The 21,930-nt window shown below is 35.4% G+C and overlaps 2 protein-coding genes across 4 annotated transcripts in view; one reads left to right on the top strand and one right to left on the bottom strand.

Moving 5' to 3' along the window:
• The window catches only part of LOC144436920 (cell cycle checkpoint protein RAD17-like), a 32,674-nt gene extending 17,704 nt beyond the window's left edge, over positions 1-14,970 (bottom strand). The window contains exons 1-4 of the mRNA XM_078125786.1: positions 14,909-14,970; positions 13,934-14,161; positions 12,683-12,766; positions 11,953-12,106 (exon numbers count right to left, since the gene is read on the bottom strand). Coding sequence (XP_077981912.1) covers positions 11,953-12,106; positions 12,683-12,766; positions 13,934-14,161; positions 14,909-14,929 — 487 coding nt within the window. The 5' untranslated portion in view covers positions 14,930-14,970. The remainder of the gene's footprint in view (positions 1-11,952; positions 12,107-12,682; positions 12,767-13,933; positions 14,162-14,908) is intronic.
• Positions 14,971-18,062: 3,092 nt separating this feature from the next.
• On the top strand, positions 18,063-21,318 carry LOC144436394 (uncharacterized). 3 transcript variants are annotated; one of them, XM_078125189.1, is made up of 4 exons: positions 18,063-19,879; positions 20,054-20,401; positions 20,465-20,698; positions 20,913-21,318. In XM_078125189.1, exons 1-4 carry the CDS (start codon positions 19,345-19,347, stop codon positions 21,104-21,106), a joined length of 1,311 nt encoding a protein of 436 aa, XP_077981315.1. In that variant the 5' UTR covers positions 18,063-19,344; the 3' UTR covers positions 21,107-21,318. The 3 variants fall into 3 exon arrangements, with proteins under 3 accessions (XP_077981315.1, XP_077981314.1, XP_077981313.1); XM_078125188.1 differs by having other exon boundaries at positions 20,054-20,431; positions 20,471-20,698; XM_078125187.1 differs by having other exon boundaries at positions 20,054-20,698.
• The last annotated feature ends 612 nt before the right edge of the window (positions 21,319-21,930 follow it).

Genomic DNA, 21,930 nt, shown 5'->3' with positions numbered 1-21,930 from the left:
AACAATTATAAAACCTTTTTTTTTTTTGAAAATGTCACTTACCATGATCAATCTTTTTTTATTTCACTGGCTCCAATAGAAGCCTGTATTAGTGGGTTTTTTTTTTTAATTTTCAGAACCTGTTTGCAATTCTTGAAAATACCTGACTAATTTGTTTGGCTAAAACAGTGTACTGAATTGAAAAGAATCCAAGAAATGAGAGAGATATATAAAATATACAGTGATTTTGTTATGGCTTGGGAACGCCACGCCAGAGGAGAGAAATCTGGTAATACTTGCTTTCTAGGGATTTTGAATCTTGTTATAATAGTTTTGGAGGAAACCATGATAGGAACACACAGAGGGGATAACCAGTAAACCGTAGTTAGATTTCCATACCATGTAATATAGATCTGACAAGGAACCATAGCAACACAGTGGATGGAGGTGGGGATGGGGGGGGGGGATCTTGTAAACCTAGTCAAGATTTTAATATACATGTAATTTGTAACATGCTAAGTTTTGGTGGTGAACCATGGTAACACAGTTCATAAATCTTGAATAACCTAATGTATATTTTGAAGTTGTTCCATAGTTTTGACTGGGAACTATGGCGTCAAAGTGGGGAGAAATCTGATAAACCCTTGCATAGATTTCCATATCCTGTGTACCAATCCCCATACAATACCTGGAGAACAGATTTTACTTTCTTGAAAAAAAAAATTCTGACATTTACATCGAGTATAAATATTAATATGTAGGTGATTAGTGCCTGTTCTTTTTAAGTCTGACTGACATATTGCAAGAATCTTTCATTACAAACGCTCAGTTATCATGTTCTTATCTTACAGCGTACTGGAGAAGAGAATCACCTGAAAAGTTTGGAGGCTATAAGATTTGCACCTACATGCAGATTGTATTCATCACTTGAGTATGAAAACCTAAGATTAAATTGCAACCTTGTAGGTGCAATAGGATGAGAACGCTTCCATGATGATGTGTGATTGCAGGATTTACGGAAACCCTACTCTGTCGGCAACAGCCTGAACTTCTCGTCTTTCAATTTGTATTCTTTTAATCTTTCTTCTTCTCAAGTTGGCAGCTTGCAGGGTGCTGCATGCAGATCACGTCACCCATGTGTAAGAAGACCTTTATTGTGATTCTCACCGATGTTTCTGGTGACATTTGGATTTGCACCTCAATGGATTGAATTGATTTGTATTAAATCAAGCCTTCTGCCATCTCGATTAAATCGTGCATCACTTCATTGTGAAATGTCAGACTAACAAATGATGATACAACCTCCACATCCACAGGCATACCTGTTTTTTTAAACAGAATCCTTAGAATTTTATATAGTCTGGAAGGTCCATCCATTAGTCCGTTTATGTAACCATTCACTACCCGTGACAACAGTAGTCATTTAATATGCATCATACATATCTATATTAGATTAGATTACAACATGTATTTGATGACTCTGCTAATTATGACAGTAGTTGTCCAGGCATGAGAGAGTGCTATATACGGTAAAGCAGAAGGAACACCTGGATCTTTCAGGCTAACTTTTAGAGTTTGTTAGTTAATAACTTTCCCTTCTATGTTTGTGTAACATTTACTCATTGAACAATTTGGTTTTAAATTAGTAAAAGTTACATGTATAACATAAATCTCTGGGGTACAAATAGGGAGTTTTTGATGGGGGTGACTATTTTGAAATCGAAAGCATAATGGGAACCAAGCGTTATCCTTATCAAAATTGACCTTTTGAAGAAATCCTGCCCCCTGGTGGTTGCTTGCAGGACGAGTGTGAAGCCACCATCATATTCATATTCAGTTTCAAAAGTTCACCTCTAAGCTCAATCTGAATATGATGATGGCTTCACACGTTCATCATCAGATTTGAAGTCTTCCGAATGGGTACGAATGCGAGTTCGTCAAATCACATAAAACCATCATTGGCAGGTTAAAATCATGCGATTGTGATTACTTTTCACTTGAATTGCATGGATTTGCATGCTCCATATTATGGTCCACGACAACAGTAATTCATGGTGCAAATTGGATACTCTGGCAAAAATAAAAAAGGAGCATGCAAATCCATGCAATTCAAGTGAGAAGTAATCACAATCGCATGATTTCAAACTGCCAATGATGGATTTGTGTGATTTGAACTCGCGTTCGTGCCCATTCGGAAGACTTCGAATCTGATGATGAACGTGTGAAGCCATCATCATATTCAGATTGAGCCTAGAGGTGAACTTTTGAAACTGAATATGAATATGAATATGATGGTGGCTTCACAATCGTGCTTGCAGGTGGTACACACAAGAAAAATTGATGTCAGACTCTAGACAAAAGCACAATTATAGTAATAAGAATCCTATGGTAATTTTCAAGGCTACGCACAGCTGTAGATAATTCTGACTGAAAACCATGCTATAGTTCATCTAACCTTTTACAATATTCTAAGTGTAATATAACCTGGCACAACCTAGCTCATAACTGTGTACAACTTAAACAAAGGTCTGGGTGTCAATTTGAAAGTTTCAATCCAAGGTTCGTGTAAGTGTGTTATTTATATTTTAAATCTTTATTCATCCAAATAAATTCAAAAATTTGTTGAATGGTAAGCACAGAGAAACATCCTAGAGCCCTAGTGTAGTTGAAGCAGGAGAAAAACAGAGTGCTCAGGACAAACCTAATGAACAGGGACATACGGTTAACATTGGATCATTTCTTTTGTTCTGGACCAACTTTTCTGTAGTTCTGCCAGACAAATGTCTTTCGCACGTAGATTTTAATCCTTATTTGAAATGCACCTGTATGGATTAGAAATAAAACTTCTGTAATATTGGATATTAAAGCAGCCTGCCTTCTACTAGATAAATTTGACTGTAGTGTTGTAATGAAAGCGATCCAAAATAAGAGCATTGTATTTGTCAATACAGAGCAAATGCAAGGAAAGAAATACAGTCATTTTTTGAGTGTAGTCCAAGAGTTGGGCAACTTATCAGCAATCTTTGATCAGTCCTCAACTGAAACTAGTATAAAACATAACCCAGCTAAAATTAAAGACTCCAGAGTTCTGTATTTATACCATAAATATCAGTATGGGGTAGCCTAGAAACACAAAACGCCATGAACGAGTGCAGAAATGCTAAAAAAAATCATAATGTGTAGTTGAAGTGAAAAATGTATAACAAGGTTACACAGTTTCTATATCCATTGAAAGCTTGAAAGAAAAAAATTCTCTGGGGTGTATTTTATTTTCACATGACTTGTGTACCTTGCACACAATTTTTTTATTTTTGAAAGTCACACTTTGCAAAAGCTTAAGATGAAATACATTACAACAGAAGAGTTTCTATACCCACTACACAACATTTAATGTATTTGAAACATTCAGAAAGCTACAACATGATGTACAAAATTCAACATGATATAATTAATAAACATTGAAAAGAGCCCTTGGTAAATCATGTTGTTTACTTCACATGAATTGTATAATAGCTTACACATTTTTCTAATTTTTTAGCCTCAAGCACAATGCATTGTAACATCGCAAGATGTCATACACTTCAACAAAAATGGCTTTCTGTACCCTCAATACAACATTAAAAGTACTTCCGAAGTTATCAAACATATAAAATTCAACATTTTTCACAAGACAAGTTCCACTAAGTATTTCCAACACTAGCTATGCATGTGAAGAATTTCCTTTCACAGCTAACAAATGCACATTTTCACACCTTTCAATATTGCAAACACTTTTCCTTCAGGTTATGACAATTTTCTCTGAATTCTTCAAGATTGTTCATTTTTATTTCACGAAGAACAGATAGCTTACTGGTGGATTTTTCTTTTCGCAGGATTTACAACAAATTATTGATGAATTTGCAACAGATTTGATGGTGACAAGAGACTTTTATGATATTGAATGACATGTACATAAGTCCTGTGACTAATATTATATTAATGACAGTTGAATGCAGGCGAGTATTTTATCAGCTATCAAATTACTGACATGCAGAAAACCTTTCCACTGAGTCACGATTATTTTGTGTGTGATGGTTTTTCATGCAAAATTTACATAATCGTTATTTTTCTTTGGTTTCCTGTCTAAAATATGAGACAACCTGGAATTTTATCACCCCTCCCCCGCCACTGTAGTGTATTGACTGAAATGAAAATGGAAACTTTCCATAACTTCTACTATATCTTAACTGCACCAAACTGCAGTAACTTTCACAATGTCATAAATCTTTATTCACACACATAAAATTAAAGTTTTATTACATGTATTGAGGATTAATATTTTGGAACAATTTTTCATTTGATATTTATATATAATTCCATGAAATCAATGTTAGTTTTACGTCATAATGCTCTGAGTATGATTCCGTGGACTAATACAAATTCGAGCCGGTAGGCGAGAATTTGTAGTCTGCGGAATCATACGAGGTAAATCATATGACGTAAAACTAATATTGATTTCATGGAATTATATATTTATCACATAATTAAGTATTTCCCCGTATTTTTCTAAAATTTTAAATCGTATTTTACGAATACTGCATCATTTCATCGCATTATATTCTTCATCACATATTAAAAAATGGTGCCCAACGGCTATGCAAATTACATAATCGCGTGACCTGTCGCGAGGTCAAGCTTACCATATGTATGGTATCGGTCATACTGTTGTGTGGTTTCTCAACCAAAATTATAACCTTGCGATGTACATGAAATATCGAATTTAGTTTAAAACGTAAGTAGAATTGTAAGTTCGGAGATCTGAGCTCGACGGAAAATCGGAAGTAAGCTTGCCGGCTGCTACATCGATAATCTACGTGATTTTTAAATAGAATAAAATGTATCAAATAAAAATAAAAGGACTTCTACGTATCAAACTCATGCCATCCAAGGATATATGTAACGTAATGTATGCATTTACGTTTTGAAAGCACATAATTATTACGATAAACTTGATAGTAGCGTGGGATTGACACGAACACTCGAACAGTACGGAGACAAAATAGTTCGGAAGAACAGGGGTGATATGCTCTGAAATCACCCCTGTTTGACGTCACACAGTAGAAGATATGCACGTATTTATGTGATAATAGGTGAAAGACATCAAGGGACAATTTCTTATTTACTTATTATACTAATGCAGGAGTGAAAGGGTTAATCTGTAATCACCTTGATATATTTCTGTCTATCAACAGAATGGGGGAGATCTATTGAATGAACATCATGGCACAGTAATTTACCACCTCCTACCCAATCGTCAATTGTGACGTGACCATTGGACCAACAGTGTTTTCCACAATTTAAATGTTGCAATCATGACATAGCTTACCTGGACATAGTGAGTTGTAGTAATGATGGTTGTACTAACACTGGGATTTCTGTGAGTTTTTTAAGGCATGTATGCTGGTTAATGATACCGGGGTGCTTTGATCAATTGACCAGCATTCCCCAAGGGTATGGCCACTGATCTGTCCCAACAAAAGACAGACTCAAAATTAAACAATCCATAAAAATGCCTGGTACATGTTTTCAATGAATACAATAGTTTTGGAGACCAAAAGGAATGAAAAATCCAACCATGGCACAGTTTAATCTTGGTTTTTAAATATCAATATCTGTAAGTCAGTCCAGTGCAATGTGCACTCTAAGCCAATTTGACACACCACTGATGCACACAATTTCTAGTGATGCACCAAAATTTGGTGTTCCCCTATCTCTTACTATGTGGTGACCAATGTGCACTCTAAGCCAATTTGACACACCACTGACACACACAATTTCTAGTGATGCACCAAAATTTGGTGTTCCCCATCTCTTACAATATGGTGACTCACAAGAAATCCCAGTTTTTCTCATTTTGACTCACAGCAACAAAATTTTGCCATCAGTAAAGGACACACTGGTTCAGTGTATGGTTCAGTGCTCAGCCCATGGGAATAAACAAAATTTACAGTCATGATAAATGATGTAATGTAAATACAGCGTCAGATCTGACCGAGAGTTGATCAAAATATCAATCAATGCATAAATTCTTGATGAACGTTCTTGATGTAAAGGGAAACACTACCCTTTTCTGTGGCATTCATGCGTTGAATTGCCAGCTGTTTAACAAACACACTCCACTGAGTAGCTGTATTACTGTAGTGTCAGCAGTTCTACCTAGTACTTTGTCAGCAGTTCTACCTAGTACTTTCTAAATCATCATCAAAAACATTAAAGTGGCAGTCAGTAACTGAAACCTCAATTTTAGATAGTGTATAAATTTGCAAATATGCACTGTACTGATATGTTGTGTTCTTGTTTGTACTCAACATTGCTGTTGGTGTTAGCGACAACATTGATGAATTTTTTAGTCTAAGGTGATACTGATGTGTAGTTTACATTTGTGCAGTCAGTAAGAATAAAGATATGCAGTGCAAAAAGCAAGACTGTGTAGTTTCAGCATACAGACAACTTTGATTGTTCTTTCTTTGTAAGATTTGCAATACAAAAAGCAAGACTGCCTGATTTCAACATAAATACAACTTTTGTTCGTCATTTCTTTGTATGATTTGCGGTACAAAAAAATTAAGACTGCCTAATTTCAAAATAAATACAACATCAGGTCAGTAAAATATACTAATCAATAGTACTTATATAGGTTTCAATTACTTACAAGTAACATTTCATTTGTTCAACTTTGCACTGTCCAGTTGCTGGCTTTACCACTAAACTGTAGTTTCAACATAAATACAAATTTGTGTTTCACTTCTTTATAAAATTTACAGTGCAAAAAGCAAGACGACATATCTTCAACTACGTTCACCAATCCCGTAAAACAAACAACTAATTAGTTCTTGTATTAAGACCAAGTGTTCCCATTACATGTATTTATAAGTAATGTATGCATCTTATTCGACAGTATTTTGACAGTAGGTTTTGAGTTGCCAGGGTCACTGCAGGGACAATTGGCTCTCTATTTTAATGTGATGCTCTTTTTAAAGTGTAATTTGTTTTAATTTGCTTGCTGTCTCCTGAAATTTTATCCATCGAATTTGAAAGAAGTTTTGACCAGCAATTTTGTACTCATTTGCGCTCTTTCTTTTGAGACATTTTCATTGGTGGTCCTTTTTCTGTGTTTTTGTAGCCGTTGTATTATTTTTCATTTTTAGTTGTTAGATTGTTGTAAAATGTGCTGAGTAGTGTAGCATGTTTCTTTAAGAATTAAAATAATAAATGCTTTGCCTGTTCTACTTTACTTGTTCTACTACAGTTCTATGTAAGACTTGCTGTGCAAAAAGTAAGCTACGTATTCATAAATACATTCATGAGGTCAGTAAAACATACTTGTCTTGTATCACAGCCAAGGGACTAACTTGCAAGTAACGTTTCACCGTTTGGCTATGCACTGTCTATTTGCTGGCTTTACTAGTACTATAGTTTCAGCATAAACGCAACTTTGTTTTTATACTTCATTGTAAGATTTGCTGGGCAAAAACCAAGACTGCATATCTTCAGCACAAATGCAACTTTGTGGTTTAACTTTTATTTCTTTTTAAGATTTGCAGGGCAAAAAAAAAAAAACAAGACTGCGTAGTCTCAGCATATATACTACTTTGTTTTTCACTTCAAGGTACACATCATCAGATTTATACTCCCACATGATTCTAAAGTATTATCTGTCATTTGTCACATTAGCTATTTAGTGTTTAGCCCTAAACTTAAAATAGAGAGATTACGTCAAGATAAAAATCTGTAAATCCGTACTATGCACAAGGTAGCTTTCAATAAGTAATGACACTAAATACAATTTATTAATAAAGCAATGGAACAGTGACTATGGCTGAATGGGGTACATAAACTTATGTTGCACTGAATATAATATATTAATGGCTGAATGGGGTATATAAACTGATGTTGCACTGAATATAATATATCAATGGCTGAATGGGGTATATAAACTGATGTTGCACTGAATATAATATATCAATGGCTGAATGGGGTACATAAACTTATGTTGCACTGAATATAATATATTAATGGCTGAATGGGGTATATAAACTTATGTTGCACTGAATATAATATATTAATGGCTGAATGGGGTATATAAACTTATGTTGCACTGAATATAATATATTAATGGCTGAATGGGGTACATAAACTTATGTTGCACTGAATATAATATATTAATGGCTGAATGGGGTATATAAACTTATGTTGCACTGAATATAATATATTAATGGCTGAATGGGGTATATAAACTTATGTTGCACTGAATATATTATATTAATGGCTGAATGGGGTATATAAACTGATATTGCACTGAATATAATATATTAATGGCTGAATGGGGTATATAAACTTATGTTGCACTGAATATAATATATTAATGGCTGAATGGGGTATATAAACTTATGTTGCACTGAATATAATATATTAATGGCTGAATGGGGTATATAAACTTATGTTGCACTGAATATAATATATTAATGGCTGAATGGGGTATATAAACTTATGTTGCACTGAATATATTATATTAATGGCTGAATGGGGTACATAAACTTATGTTGCACTGAATATAATATATTAATGGCTGAATGGGGTACATAAACTGATGTTGCACTGAATATAATTTACTAATGGCTGAATGGGGGTACATAAACTTATGTTGCACTGAATATAATTTACTAATGGCTGAATGGGGTACATAAACTTATGTTGCACTGAATATAATATATTAATGGCTGAATGGGGTACATAAACTTATGTTGCACTGAATATAATATATCAATGGCTGAATGGGGTATATAAACTTATGTTGCACTGAATATAATATATTAATGGCTGAATGGGGTATATAAACTTATGTTGCACTGAATATATTATATTAATGGCTGAATGGGGTATATAAACTTATGTTGCACTGAATATATTATATCAATGGCTGAATGGGGTACATAAACTTATGTTGCACTGAATATAATATATTAATGGCTGAATGGGGTATATAAACTTATGTTGCACTGAATATAATATATTAATGGCTGAATGGGGTATATAAACTGATGTTGCACTGAATATAATATATTAATGGCTGAATGGGGTATATAAACTGATGTTGCACTCAATATAATTTACTAATGGCTGAATGGGGTATATAAACTGATGTTGCACTGAATATATTATATTAATGGCTGAATGGGGTATATAAACTGATGTTGCACTGAATATAATTTACTAATGGCTGAATGGGGTATATAAACTGATGTTGCACTGAATATAATATATTAATGGCTGAATGGGGTATATAAACTGATGTTGCACTGAATATAATATATTAATGGCTGAATGGGGTACATAAACTGATGTTGCACTGAATATAATATATTAATGGCTGAATGGGGTATATAAACTGATGTTGCACTGAATATAATATATTAATGGCTGAATGGGGTATATAAACTGATGTTGCACTGAATATAATATATTAATGGCTGAATGGGGTACATAAACTTATGTTGCACTGAATATAATGTATTAATGGCTGAATGGGGTACATAAACTGATGTTGCACTGAATATAATGTATTAATGGCTGAATGGGGTACATAAACTTATGTTGCACTGAATATAATATATTAATGGCTGAATGGGGTATATAAACTTATGTTGCACTGAATATAATATATTAATGACTGAATGGGGTATATAAACTGATGTTGCACTGAATATAATATATTAATGGCTGAATGGGGGTATATAAACTTATGTTGCACTGAATATAATATATTAATGGCTGAATGGGGTACATAAACTGATGTTGCACTGAATATAATATATTAATGGCTGAATGGGGTACATAAACTGATGTTGCACTGAATATAATTTATTAATGGCTGAATGGGGGTATATAAACTGATGTTGCACTGAATATAATATATTAATGGCTGAATGGGGTACATAAACTTATGTTGCACTGAATATAATATATTAATGACTGAATGGGGTATATAAACTGATGTTGCACTGAATATAATATATTAATGGCTGAATGGGGGTATATAAACTGATGTTGCACTGAATATAATATATTAATGGCTGAATGGGGTACATAAACTTATGTTGCACTGAATATAATATATTAATGACTGAATGGGGTATATAAACTGATGTTGCACTGAATATAATATATTAATGGCTGAATGGGGTACATAAACTTATGTTGCACTGAATATAATATATTAATGGCTGAATGGGGTATATAAACTTATGTTGCACTGAATATAATATATTAATGGCTGAATGGGGTATATAAACTTATGTTGCACTGAATATAATATATTAATGGCTGAATGGGGGTATATAAACTTATGTTGCACTGAATATAATATATTAATGGCTGAATGGGGGTACATAAACTTATGTTGCACTGAATATAATATATTAATGGCTGAATGGGGTACATAAACTTACGTTGCACTGAATATAATATATTAATGGCTGAATGGGGTACATAAACTGATGTTGCACTGAATATAATATATTAATAACTGAATGGGGTATATAAACTGATGTTGCACTGAATATAATTTACTAATGGCTGAATGGGGTACATAAACTGATGTTGCACTGAATATAATATATTAATAACTGAATGGGGTATATAAACTGATGTTGCACTGAATATAATATATTAATGGCTGAATGGGGTACATAAACTGATGTTGCACTGAATATAATATATTAATGGCTGAATGGGGTACATAAACTTATGTTGCACTGAATATAATGTATTAATGGCTGAATGGGGTACATAAACTGATGTTGCACTGAATATAATATATTAATGGCTGAATGGGGTACATAAACTGATGTTGCACTGAATATAATATATTAATGGCTGAATGGGGTATATAAACTTATGTTGCACTGAATATAATATATTAATGGCTGAATGGGGTATATAAACTGATGTTGCACTGAATATAATATATTAATGGCTGAATGGGGTATATAAACTGATGTTGCACTGAATATAATATATTAATGGCTGAATGGGGTATATAAACTTATGTTGCACTGAATATAATATATTAATGGCTGAATGGGGGTACATAAACTGATGTTGCACTGAATATAATATATTAATGGCTGAATGGGGTATATAAACTGATGTTGCACTGAATATAATTTACTAATGGCTGAATGGGGTATATAAACTGATGTTGCACTGAATATAATATATTAATAAAGCAATGGTACAGATAGTCTGTAAGGTTCAGTCGTTGGTCAGCTTAGGCCTAAAAAAGTTGTTTGGTTCCTGGCCAGTTACCCAAACCTTCCTAGTTTTTCATGCTGACCCTAAACATTTTTTAACAAATTTGAGAAAAAATGATAAAATCGCCAAAATTGTGAAGTTGGTTCAAAGATCACAGATACAACTACTTACCATGATGTCTTCTGTTAGTACTGGCTTCATATCTTAATGTGACTGAAGATTCATTGGTTCAAAGATCACGGCTATAACTACTTACCATGATGTCTTCTGTTAGTACTGGGTTCATATCTTAATGTGACTATAGATTCATTGGTTCAAAGATCACAGATACAACTACTTACCATGATGTCTTCTGTTAGTACTGGGTTCATATCTTAATGTGACTGGAGATTCATTGGTTCAAAGATCACTGCTATAACTACTTACCATGATGTCTTCTGTTAGTACTGGGTTCATATCTTAATGTGACTATAGATTCATTGGTTCAAAGATCACAGATACAACTACTTACCATGATGTCTTCTGTTAGTACTGGGTTCATATCTTAATGTGACTGGAGATTCATTGGTTCAAAGATCACGGCTATAACTACTTACCATGATGTCTTCTGTTAGTACTGGGTTCATATCTTAATGTAACTGGAGATTCATTGGTTCAAAGATCACGGCTATAACTACTTACCATGATGTCTTCTGCTAGTACTGGGTTCAAATGTTGATGTGACTGGATTGATCCATTCATGTATCTCTAATCCTATCTCATTACATAGTACATGTATAGTGGCCGTCTTGCCAGCACCAGCAGGACCAGTCAGTAGAAGTATTGGAGATGATTTCTGCTAGGAAAAGATAGCATGTTTCAGTAACACAATCATATCCTAAACCTTGTTTTAATGTATTTATACTGGTGATATAATTTATACTAGTGGTATTGCAGTGCAATTATACTGAGAACACAAACTCAATTGTAATGGATACGTATAACCTGTGTGCAAATGAATGCATGATTTGGCCAGCACAAAATTATGCAAACAAGATAGTTACAGAAATTGATAAATCTGGCTTAGAAGAAACTGGTTATATACAAGGGCAAGGCATTATGGGAAATGAACAATGTTAGGATCTTCTTGTTTGTACTCACAGGTATGAAGGAATCTCCTAACAATGTTTCTTTCCCCAGAATGCCTTGCCCCACTGTATAGCAGGCCTTTTCTCAACCAGATAGATGTAGCTAGATGTAAATGTTTATAACTCTATTGTAGAAAGGTTGCACAATGCGAGACTGGTGAAGATGACTTTTTTGGGGAGTCCTAATCATAAACAAATGATGTTAGAATGAAATCAGCCTTGCTACTACATTGAATGCTAAACACTAAATTATCAGATAATTTCTGATTTCTTTCATTACTTACTCCTCGTGTACTTCCACCTGGCGAGTGCTGATGTAACCAGGTTTCCACCTCAGCAATTTTCTTCTTATGAACAGCAAGCTCACCCTGGTGAGAGTTATGGCAAAACAAAGATTAGATCAATTTCTTGACAAAATATTTATTTTACTTTTCTTTCATCAGATGCCTTACTACAGTGAATCAATCTTGCTATTTGAGACTTCTTTCAATTATTATGTTTGAACAAATCTACTGAGTAATAGACATATAATGTAAACAGCTCTAAAAACTGAACTGGAGCCATTTAACTATTAAACTATGCAAGACTTATAGACTGCATAGCCATACTCACACACTTTCCATTGCAGACACTGAAAAAAAATCAGTCAATTACCAAATAGTAGCTACAAGTACATATTATTTCATGCATTCCGAAAATGTTTGTTTCCAGAATTTATAAGTAAATTAAAAGTAATCTAAACACACATTTGCTTTACGACTGACACACTGTTTCTTTGAACTTATATCATTTTAAAATGAAAAATGGTTGGCAAGTTCTCTTCAATTTAAACCTTACAAGGAAGACGAGTAGCAAGATTAATGATATGTATGACTGTATATAGACTCAAAATTGGCAGAAGGATGACATAAAGTCTGTTCTCTTAGTTCATTTAATTCTCAGTACATGCAATAGTATTTGACCTCATGCTATAGGGTCAAAATAGAGCAAGAAGGTCGACTTGTTCTCATGCATGCCTGGAGCACATATGGAGCTACAGTTATGGTGCCAACTAAGAAATAGAACGTTATTTTTATGATGCACCAAGGCAGTAATATTCGATGACTGGTACTGAGAATTTCATATCCATTATTTCTACAGAGAGAACAAATCTAAAGTAATAATATCCATTCATTTGGGTGTAGATGAATGTACTATCTCAGTAATTCTGTAGTAATGATGGAATGATGTAGTTGAAATATTCTATATGACCTGCAACACATAGGGGATGATCGCACAATGTCACAAAGCTCAATAAATGAACTTCGTTTTTTTAGGGGGAGGGGCCTGGCATCAATGTGATTGCTGAACTTCATTTTCGCACTTCTTATCAAATTTCAAAAACTTTCACACCTTAAATTGGATATAAATGTGTCAATGTCACAATGTGAATGTTTGTGGGGGGGGGGGGGGGGTGTCCTAAACGAACACAGTTCATTTATCAGATTTGTGCAATATTGTGGAATCATCACTAACAAGACTGGATTATTTCTTACCTGTGTCTTTGGTTTATGTATATCAGCCCATATTTCAGATTCTATTTCTCTCTTTGCTTTCATAGAATGAATTGAGCTTGCTGAATCAGAATGAGCTGTCAATGTCTGTCTAGGTCGTTTCTTACTGTATGTACTACTTATTGAAGCAGTACCCTTCTGACTTGCAGTGGTAGAGTCTAGTCCAAAGTCTCCAAAACCATCAAAGGAAGAACTGATCCATTTAGCTTTCTGGAAAGTTGAACAGATATAAGTTATCATCTGTATGTGAACAGATCTTTTTTACTTTGTTTATTTACACTGGACTGGACCATGATGAAGGCTTTAAATGTTTGCAGAATCTATCATGCAAGTAATAGTTTGTATGGAACAGGATCAAAACAACACAAATTTATTACAGCTTAAAAAAACACAGTTGCCAAGAGATCATACTGAACAGCAACAAAGCACAAACACACACACACACATACACACACACACATACACACATACATACATACATACATACATACATACATACACACATACACACATACATACATACATACATACACACACACACACATAAACACACACACACACTCACATACACACATACATGTACATGATGAAATGAATGTTATGTAGTTAATGGACATGTATGGGGGAGGGGGTGACAAAAGTATGTGGGTGGGGAAGGGAAGGGGTTCATACATGTACAAGAAATATACTATGAATTACATGTACATAGAGTTAGATTTATTGATTTTAATAATGCAAAGTTTTTACCATACAGAGCGAGCTTTTTGTGTAATAGAAATGTTATAGCACCAGTTCACTATTATATATACAATGTACATGTAGGCATGTGTACAGTACCCAATAAATAAATCATACAATTCATCATAAATTCATTGATTCCAAATTGAATCTCTATGCCTGTGGGACAAAATACTGTACAGAAAAACTAACAATGGTAATTGCCATAGCAACACCCACCTTGTTTAGCTCTGATGGCATTCCCTGTGAGGACTGTTCTGCATCAGTTTTCGTACAAGATTTGTTCAACTTGCTCCTTCGTGGCCTATCCAAGTCATCACTATCATTACTCTCCCCGCTGTCTGACCACAAACTCAATAATGTCACTTTTCCACCTTTGGATAGCTTTTTGTGTTTATTCTGCAAAAGATACAAGTACAAATGTATTAAGAATCTTAGATAAAAAATGCTGATATGTCATGAAGTGTGAATATGTTGTTGCTATGGGAATGGTCTTGTTGCTAAGGACATTTGCATATTTCTTTTTAATGTTTATTCAATTGCCTACCCATCCCTGTTATATTTGCAATAAACCCTATAATTTGACTGTTGCTAAGGATGTGGTCATGTTTGCTAGGGCACACACACACACACACACACACACACACACACACACACACACACAGATGGACAGACACCACACCACACAACTTATCAGTTCTGTTGTGCTAAAAATGATGAATTTATCATTACTTACAACACAACACAACACAACACAACACAACACAACACAACACAGTATGCAGCATTTGCATCTCATCGTTTGCTTGTCACGTTTGACACACACATTTTTCTGACACAGAGACAGACTGTTGAAATGCAACTGTATCAAGGCACGTTGCACATGCATGGTAAAGCACTGCTAGGTATTTAACTTTACAGATTCCTCACAACAGAATATCCCATCAACAGAATTGATGTCGTGATAGCAGCTCGACCATAACAGTTTATTTCATCAAAATACCAATGAACTCTCAAATTTATGTAATTTGTAACTCTGAGCTACAGATGAGCCAGTCGGGTCCTTTCTGAATAAGATAAGTATCCCGTCTGCTCACATTATCTGCTTACAACAATGCGTGGATGTGATTACACCATCTCACAACTAGCACTTAGATGTCACAGAATGAGCCATTGCAGAATACCACTATAACTTACATAAAATAAAGCCACAGATTTGAAATGGAGGTTACTCTGATAATATCCCTAATTTTGAACATCATGTCATGTCATGGTTTTATAACAAAATTTATTAGCTTGCTGTCTTCCACATATAATCACTCACAATTAGGCTAACATTTGGGTGAGGAAAACAACTGACTTAAAGATCTACATGTATGTTGTCTGAAGATCGTTCAAAGTGTGAAACTCTGAGTAACGACTTATTACATCCTTATTCTTTTGAATTAAGACTTAAAGATCTATGAAGAAAGTTTGTCTTGAACAAAAGAATTATTATAATATAATCCTGATGGCTTCACTGCAAAGTTAGCACCAATGTAAACTCTTGGATTGCATCTTGGCCATTACAGTATCATCTAAGTAAAAGTAACAACAAGTTGTTTTGACAAAATCATCATATTTACATTCATGCATGAAGACTGGCTATCTTTGGAGATACAAATAATATTCATGTGGGATTTACAATGTAACTACATGTATCACAGACTGTCTTATTGATTTCAATACAGCATTCTCACCAACTGAAACCGATCCTTGTCTTTGTTGTAACTTTTTTCATTCCATACTTCTCTGATACTTGCGTTTGAAAGCCTCATCTCTCAAACTCAAACTCATCATTTGTCAAAGAGCATATACCAGTTAGTAACCTAGTAATTTTTCGTTTGCTAACATGTAATGTTTAACACTTTTGTGAAAACAAGAAAGCAAATTTGGAGTTGTCGCCGTTAATGTACAATTACTCAAATCGAAAACTACTATCATAAAACCAAAATATCTGTGTCACAGATGTGTACATGTACGGATGGACATCCCTTTGCGCTTGTATACGGTCGCATCATGGAAGTAGAACCCCTTCCATGGTCGCATATACCGAAGTAGCATGGGGCACATTCGTATGTCTTACGATATATAACATGTAAATGTTAGATATAATCCTGAGATGTAAGCCTACAATGTATGCTTTGAACAGAGGCAGAAATTGTACAAAACTTCAACATCTCACATCATAACATAGTCCTGTTTGCATACGGAGTAAGTCGTCCTTTCCTTCTCCGGATCCGGACGGTGCTGAGGGTCATGTCAGTAATCTAGACCCGTGCACCGTCTGCAAGCAGGACTAATCATAAACACAAGTTACAATTTACACATTTACAGTGACACGCATTTATGTATGAGTACCTCTAAAGGTACTATGCGACCCAAAGTGATACTATCAGTTTATAGTAGCAGTTGCTGTGTGATACCCAAAGTGCTATATAGCAGAAGCTATCTTAGACAAGAGTGCGACTATGTAGCACTTGCCATCTACAACGAAAGTGATAGTCGCACTCTTTGTAGCAAAAACCATTCTGCGACAACATGGACAATGCGTACCTTCACCCCACTCACACGATTTGTACCTTCGCCTAAGATATTCACGGTGTATCGTGACGTATTTCTTTATTTTGCTTCCGTGTCAAATACGGTCACGGTCATACTCCTCTCGTAACTGTGAAAAGTAAAGTCGAGTTTTGAACAAGTTATACTCAGAATAAAAAAAAAACCGTGTGACGGATTGACAGAATAAATGAATTATGAATTCGTTTTGCTTCCGTGTCAAGTACATATCCATGTGTCACTGTCCATGTGTCGCGGTATGTTGTTTTCGAGCTTCAAAGGTTAAACACCGAACGGCAGATCGACATTAGCATTGCCAGAGCATTGCGTTTGTCATGATCAAACATCAGTCACACGCCGACTCGGAGCACAGTACGCCGTCAAGTCAACCCTTTCATCGACTGGAAAGCGTGAAGCGGACTGGGCACTTGTTAAATTCAATGGAGTGCAAATTGCCGGGCCGTGGTGTGCTTATGTACGTGGTCCGTTATCGGATCTAGTTTTAAAAAAAATTAGTTACGAGAAATGTTGTGTTGGACATTTACATCGCAGTTTTAGTACACTGCTAGTAGTCTAGCTGGCTTGCAGATGCATATGCAAAAGACATTCAGTGTATCGTGAGGTATTTCTTTATTTTGCTTCCGTGTCAAATACGGTCACGGTCATACTCCTCTCGTAACTGTGAAAAGTAAAGTCTAGTTTTGAACAAGTTATACTCAGAATTAAAAAAAAACAAAAAAAAACGTGAAGTGCCGTCGTAAAATTAGTTTCGTGTCGTGGGGAAACACTAAATGACGGATCGACAGAATAAATGAATTACGAATTCGTTTTGCTTCCGTGTCAAGTACATATCCATGTGTAGCGGCATGTTGTCGAGCTTCGAAGGTTAAACACCGAACGACAGATCATTAGATGGACATGATTAGCGTTGCCAGAGCATTGCGTTTGTCATGATCAAACATCAGTCACACGCCGACTCGGAGCACAGTATGCCGCCAAGTGAGCAACCCTTTCATCGACTGGAAAGCGTGAAGCGGACTGGGCACTTGGTAAATTCAATTACTAGTATTAGTAATGAAGTGCAAATTGCCGGGCCGTGGTGTGCTTACGTACCTATCAAACGTGACCAAGGGTCCGTTATCGGATCTAGCCAGTGTCCTTTGACACAAACAGCCGCGGTGTTGATCGGCGGCGGGGTCAAAGTTGTGTCGATCAAAGTCAAGTTTACACATTTTGAAATACAATGGGTTTGGCTGTTGAAAAAACAACAATGAAGTGGCATGATGTGATTATCGGTCTGAATTTATGAAATTGCAACATGCGTATGCAAAGCATGTACATGTATATATAAATGCCCAGTTGCTGTTATTCCTTCCACTTTCATCTAGCCATCTAGACTGAATGACCGATCATCCTTGCTGCTCGTTGAGATATACCCATATGCCCAGTTGCTGCTATCCATAGTCATTGCTCATCCAGACAGAATTACATATCATCTTTGCTGTTTGTGGTGAGATCTATCCTAATTGTAGTTTGTGTGATTTTTCCAACAATCTATTAGTATTAGTAATATTTATATTTCAAGGTTAACAGTACACCCTATTTAACTCAAAATACCTTAGAAGAAATTAGTTTTCACCATAAACTACCAGTACATTGTACCTTGTCACATTAACTCCTAGAGCTTGTGCTGTTTCACTCTCACAGTTTTTACAGAAGTAAACACTGATCCATATCTATATTACCCTAGTACTTGTTGCACAGTAATCCTCTGGCCACTAAAAGAAGTAAACTTCATCTGTAGCTAGTGTAATTTCATTAAATTAAAGTTGTTGAATTTCTATAGTTAAATCTTCTCAAAAACTTCCCAGAGCTTTTGGTGTTTCACCGTTTTTATAGAAGTAAGCACTGATCCATATCTATATTACCCTAGTACTTGTTGCACAGTAATCCTCAGACCACTAAAAGAAGTAAACTTCATCTGTAGCTAGTGTAATTTCATTAAATTAAAGTTGTTGAATTTCTATAGTTCTCAAGTAATCAGTATCCCAGTAACCATGTCTTCGCTTTTAAAGAAACAGTCCGATAGTTGGCTGATTTTGAAAAAGCAAACTGACATATTTATCAGGAAGACAAACCTAGAGGTTGCTGTAGTTTGCACTTTTTTTGATAAGATTGCTGGCAAGAGGATGTACCTTACTCATGGTACTGATTCTTTGCAACATAGATTGCAATCTAATATAAAAGATATGGTATTGGTACCAAATCAAGGTACTGACCAACCACTCACCATGGTTGGCCCAGACTTGCCCGACATCCGTGAAACACAACAAGGATGCCTGAGTAAGTTAACATTTAATGAACTCAGGGTACTGATACCCACAATTGTCAAGTGTTCTCTGCCTCGTAGTCAGGCCTTGTGGGGTACACCTGACAATAATTACAGTACAGAAAATGCTCCAGTGTGGTGGCCTGCAGAGGTTCCGTATTGCAACCCATGCAGAAGACCGAAACATGTGAATGGATGGACACAATTGCTAAAAGATGCTGCAAGGGCATGTTATCATCACTATGAAAGAGAAGATTTGACAGGTGTGTTTTGTTTATGCCATGTTTATTATATGTTATCATCAACTTTCAACATATTGTATTAAATTTGATTTCTGTGAGAGTGTCTAGTACAGGTTTGCCATTGTTTTCCAAATAGTCTCTGTGTTTATAGAAGAGAATATTGGAAATGTAAAGTAATTTATCTATCTTTTGCAGGAGATGACCCCAACCAGACACGGCCACCTACATCACCACCTCAACAAACATCACACCAGCAACCACAGCCACAACCACCTCAACAAACATCACACCAGCACCCACAAACATCACACCAGCACCGACAGCCACAACCACCTCAACAAACATCACACCAGCAACCACAACCACAACCACAACAAACATCACACCAGCACCCACAGCCACAACACACATCACACCAGCACCCACAGCCACAACCACCTCAACAAACATTACACCAGCATCCACAGCCACAACCACCTCAACAAACATCACACCAGCAACCACACCAAGAAACATTACACCAGCACCCACAGCCACAACCACCTCAACAAACATTACACCAGCAACCACAACCTCAACAAACATTACACCAGCATCCACAGCCACAACCACCTCAACAAACATCACACCAGCAACCACACCAAGAAACATTACACCAGCACCCACAGCCACAACCACCTCAACAAACATCACACCAGCACCCACAACCACAGGATTCGCAACCACGATATGGCACAACAGTTCAACATCCAAATCCATCACAACAGCTACCAATACAAGATACATCAACCTTGGACCAACTATTCAATTACCTTTCAACTATAAATCCAACAGACCTTGGTAAGTGAAACAATTAAAATTGTTTTTTTATACAATAAATTTAGTTTGGAAAGGTGTACTACATATTTTCAGTCTACATAAAAGATTTCCTAGCAAAAAATGTCATAGTTATTTGAATCATAGGATAATTAATCTCCAGTGTTTGTTTGTGATACACATAAATGTCACCATTTCATACTCATAACAATTGTTCTTTCATTTTACTTTTTTCCAGAATTCCTCAACATCCAGCCACAGACATCACAGCAGTCACACACAACACAAGTCAGAGCAACAAACACACAAGATAAAGAACGAGTCATTTTAACCCATCCAACATCACCAATCTGTAGAAGAAGTGAAAGAAGATGTCGGAGAACTGCAAAAGCCAAGGAATACGACAACCGAAGTAAACGATACAAGAAATAGAAGCCTGTGCTTTCCATGATTCTGTGCAATGTACTTTCCACATATTTATTTGAAATTTGAGTTTTACGACTATCTTTGCGTAGATTCAATGCAATGTACTTTTCAAAATTTTAAAGATGTTTTGCACTTTATTTTCATATGTAAGACTTTTTAATGTTTTTTTTTAACAAGGACATATTTAAGACTGTAAACAAATAAATAGAACCAAATTAGAAAGAATATGGTTGTTTTGCACATTATTTCTCTTGATATGCCAAACTGCCAATAAAATTTATGTCAATGATAATTATTGTTTTTGTATTTGTCTCATTTTTGTAGCATTAGTGATACATGTGTGAATGACCTGTCTGAGCTAGTAAGTTAACACATTACAGGTGAAAAAAATGAAAAATAAGACTAAAGTAACTGAATTTGATAGAGAGCTGAAAGGATACCAGCAGGACAGGAACACCTCAGTAAAGTGACACTCTGCTCACCACTGACAAATGTGTGTTCTCTATGAACACAGACATATTTGTCTGCTACTAGCCCACCAGTTGAAGTTTCACAGTCACCTAAGATGTAGTGGCTCCCACTCGAAAGCTGCCACATTTTCTTAGAAGCTTGTAACTGTTTAACATACTCCTCTTTGGGATGTACTTGACAGCTTATCTGACAGCTCACCACTCTAATAAAAGAGTTAAGAAAAGTGTGGTTAGAATTTGTAATATCATTAAATGTACATACATAAATCAAAAGGCCTGTGGCTCATTTAATATTGTTCATCAATAGTAAATAGTTATTTGTTAGAAATGACTTCTCAATATTGCACACCATGTGTTGCA

Source organism: Glandiceps talaboti, chromosome 6 (assembly GCF_964340395.1).
Source record: "Glandiceps talaboti chromosome 6, keGlaTala1.1, whole genome shotgun sequence".
NCBI lineage: Eukaryota > Metazoa > Hemichordata > Enteropneusta > Spengelidae > Glandiceps > Glandiceps talaboti.
The sequence above is the reverse complement of the archived record's forward strand: the minus strand, read 5'-3'. Positions and strand labels throughout refer to the sequence as shown.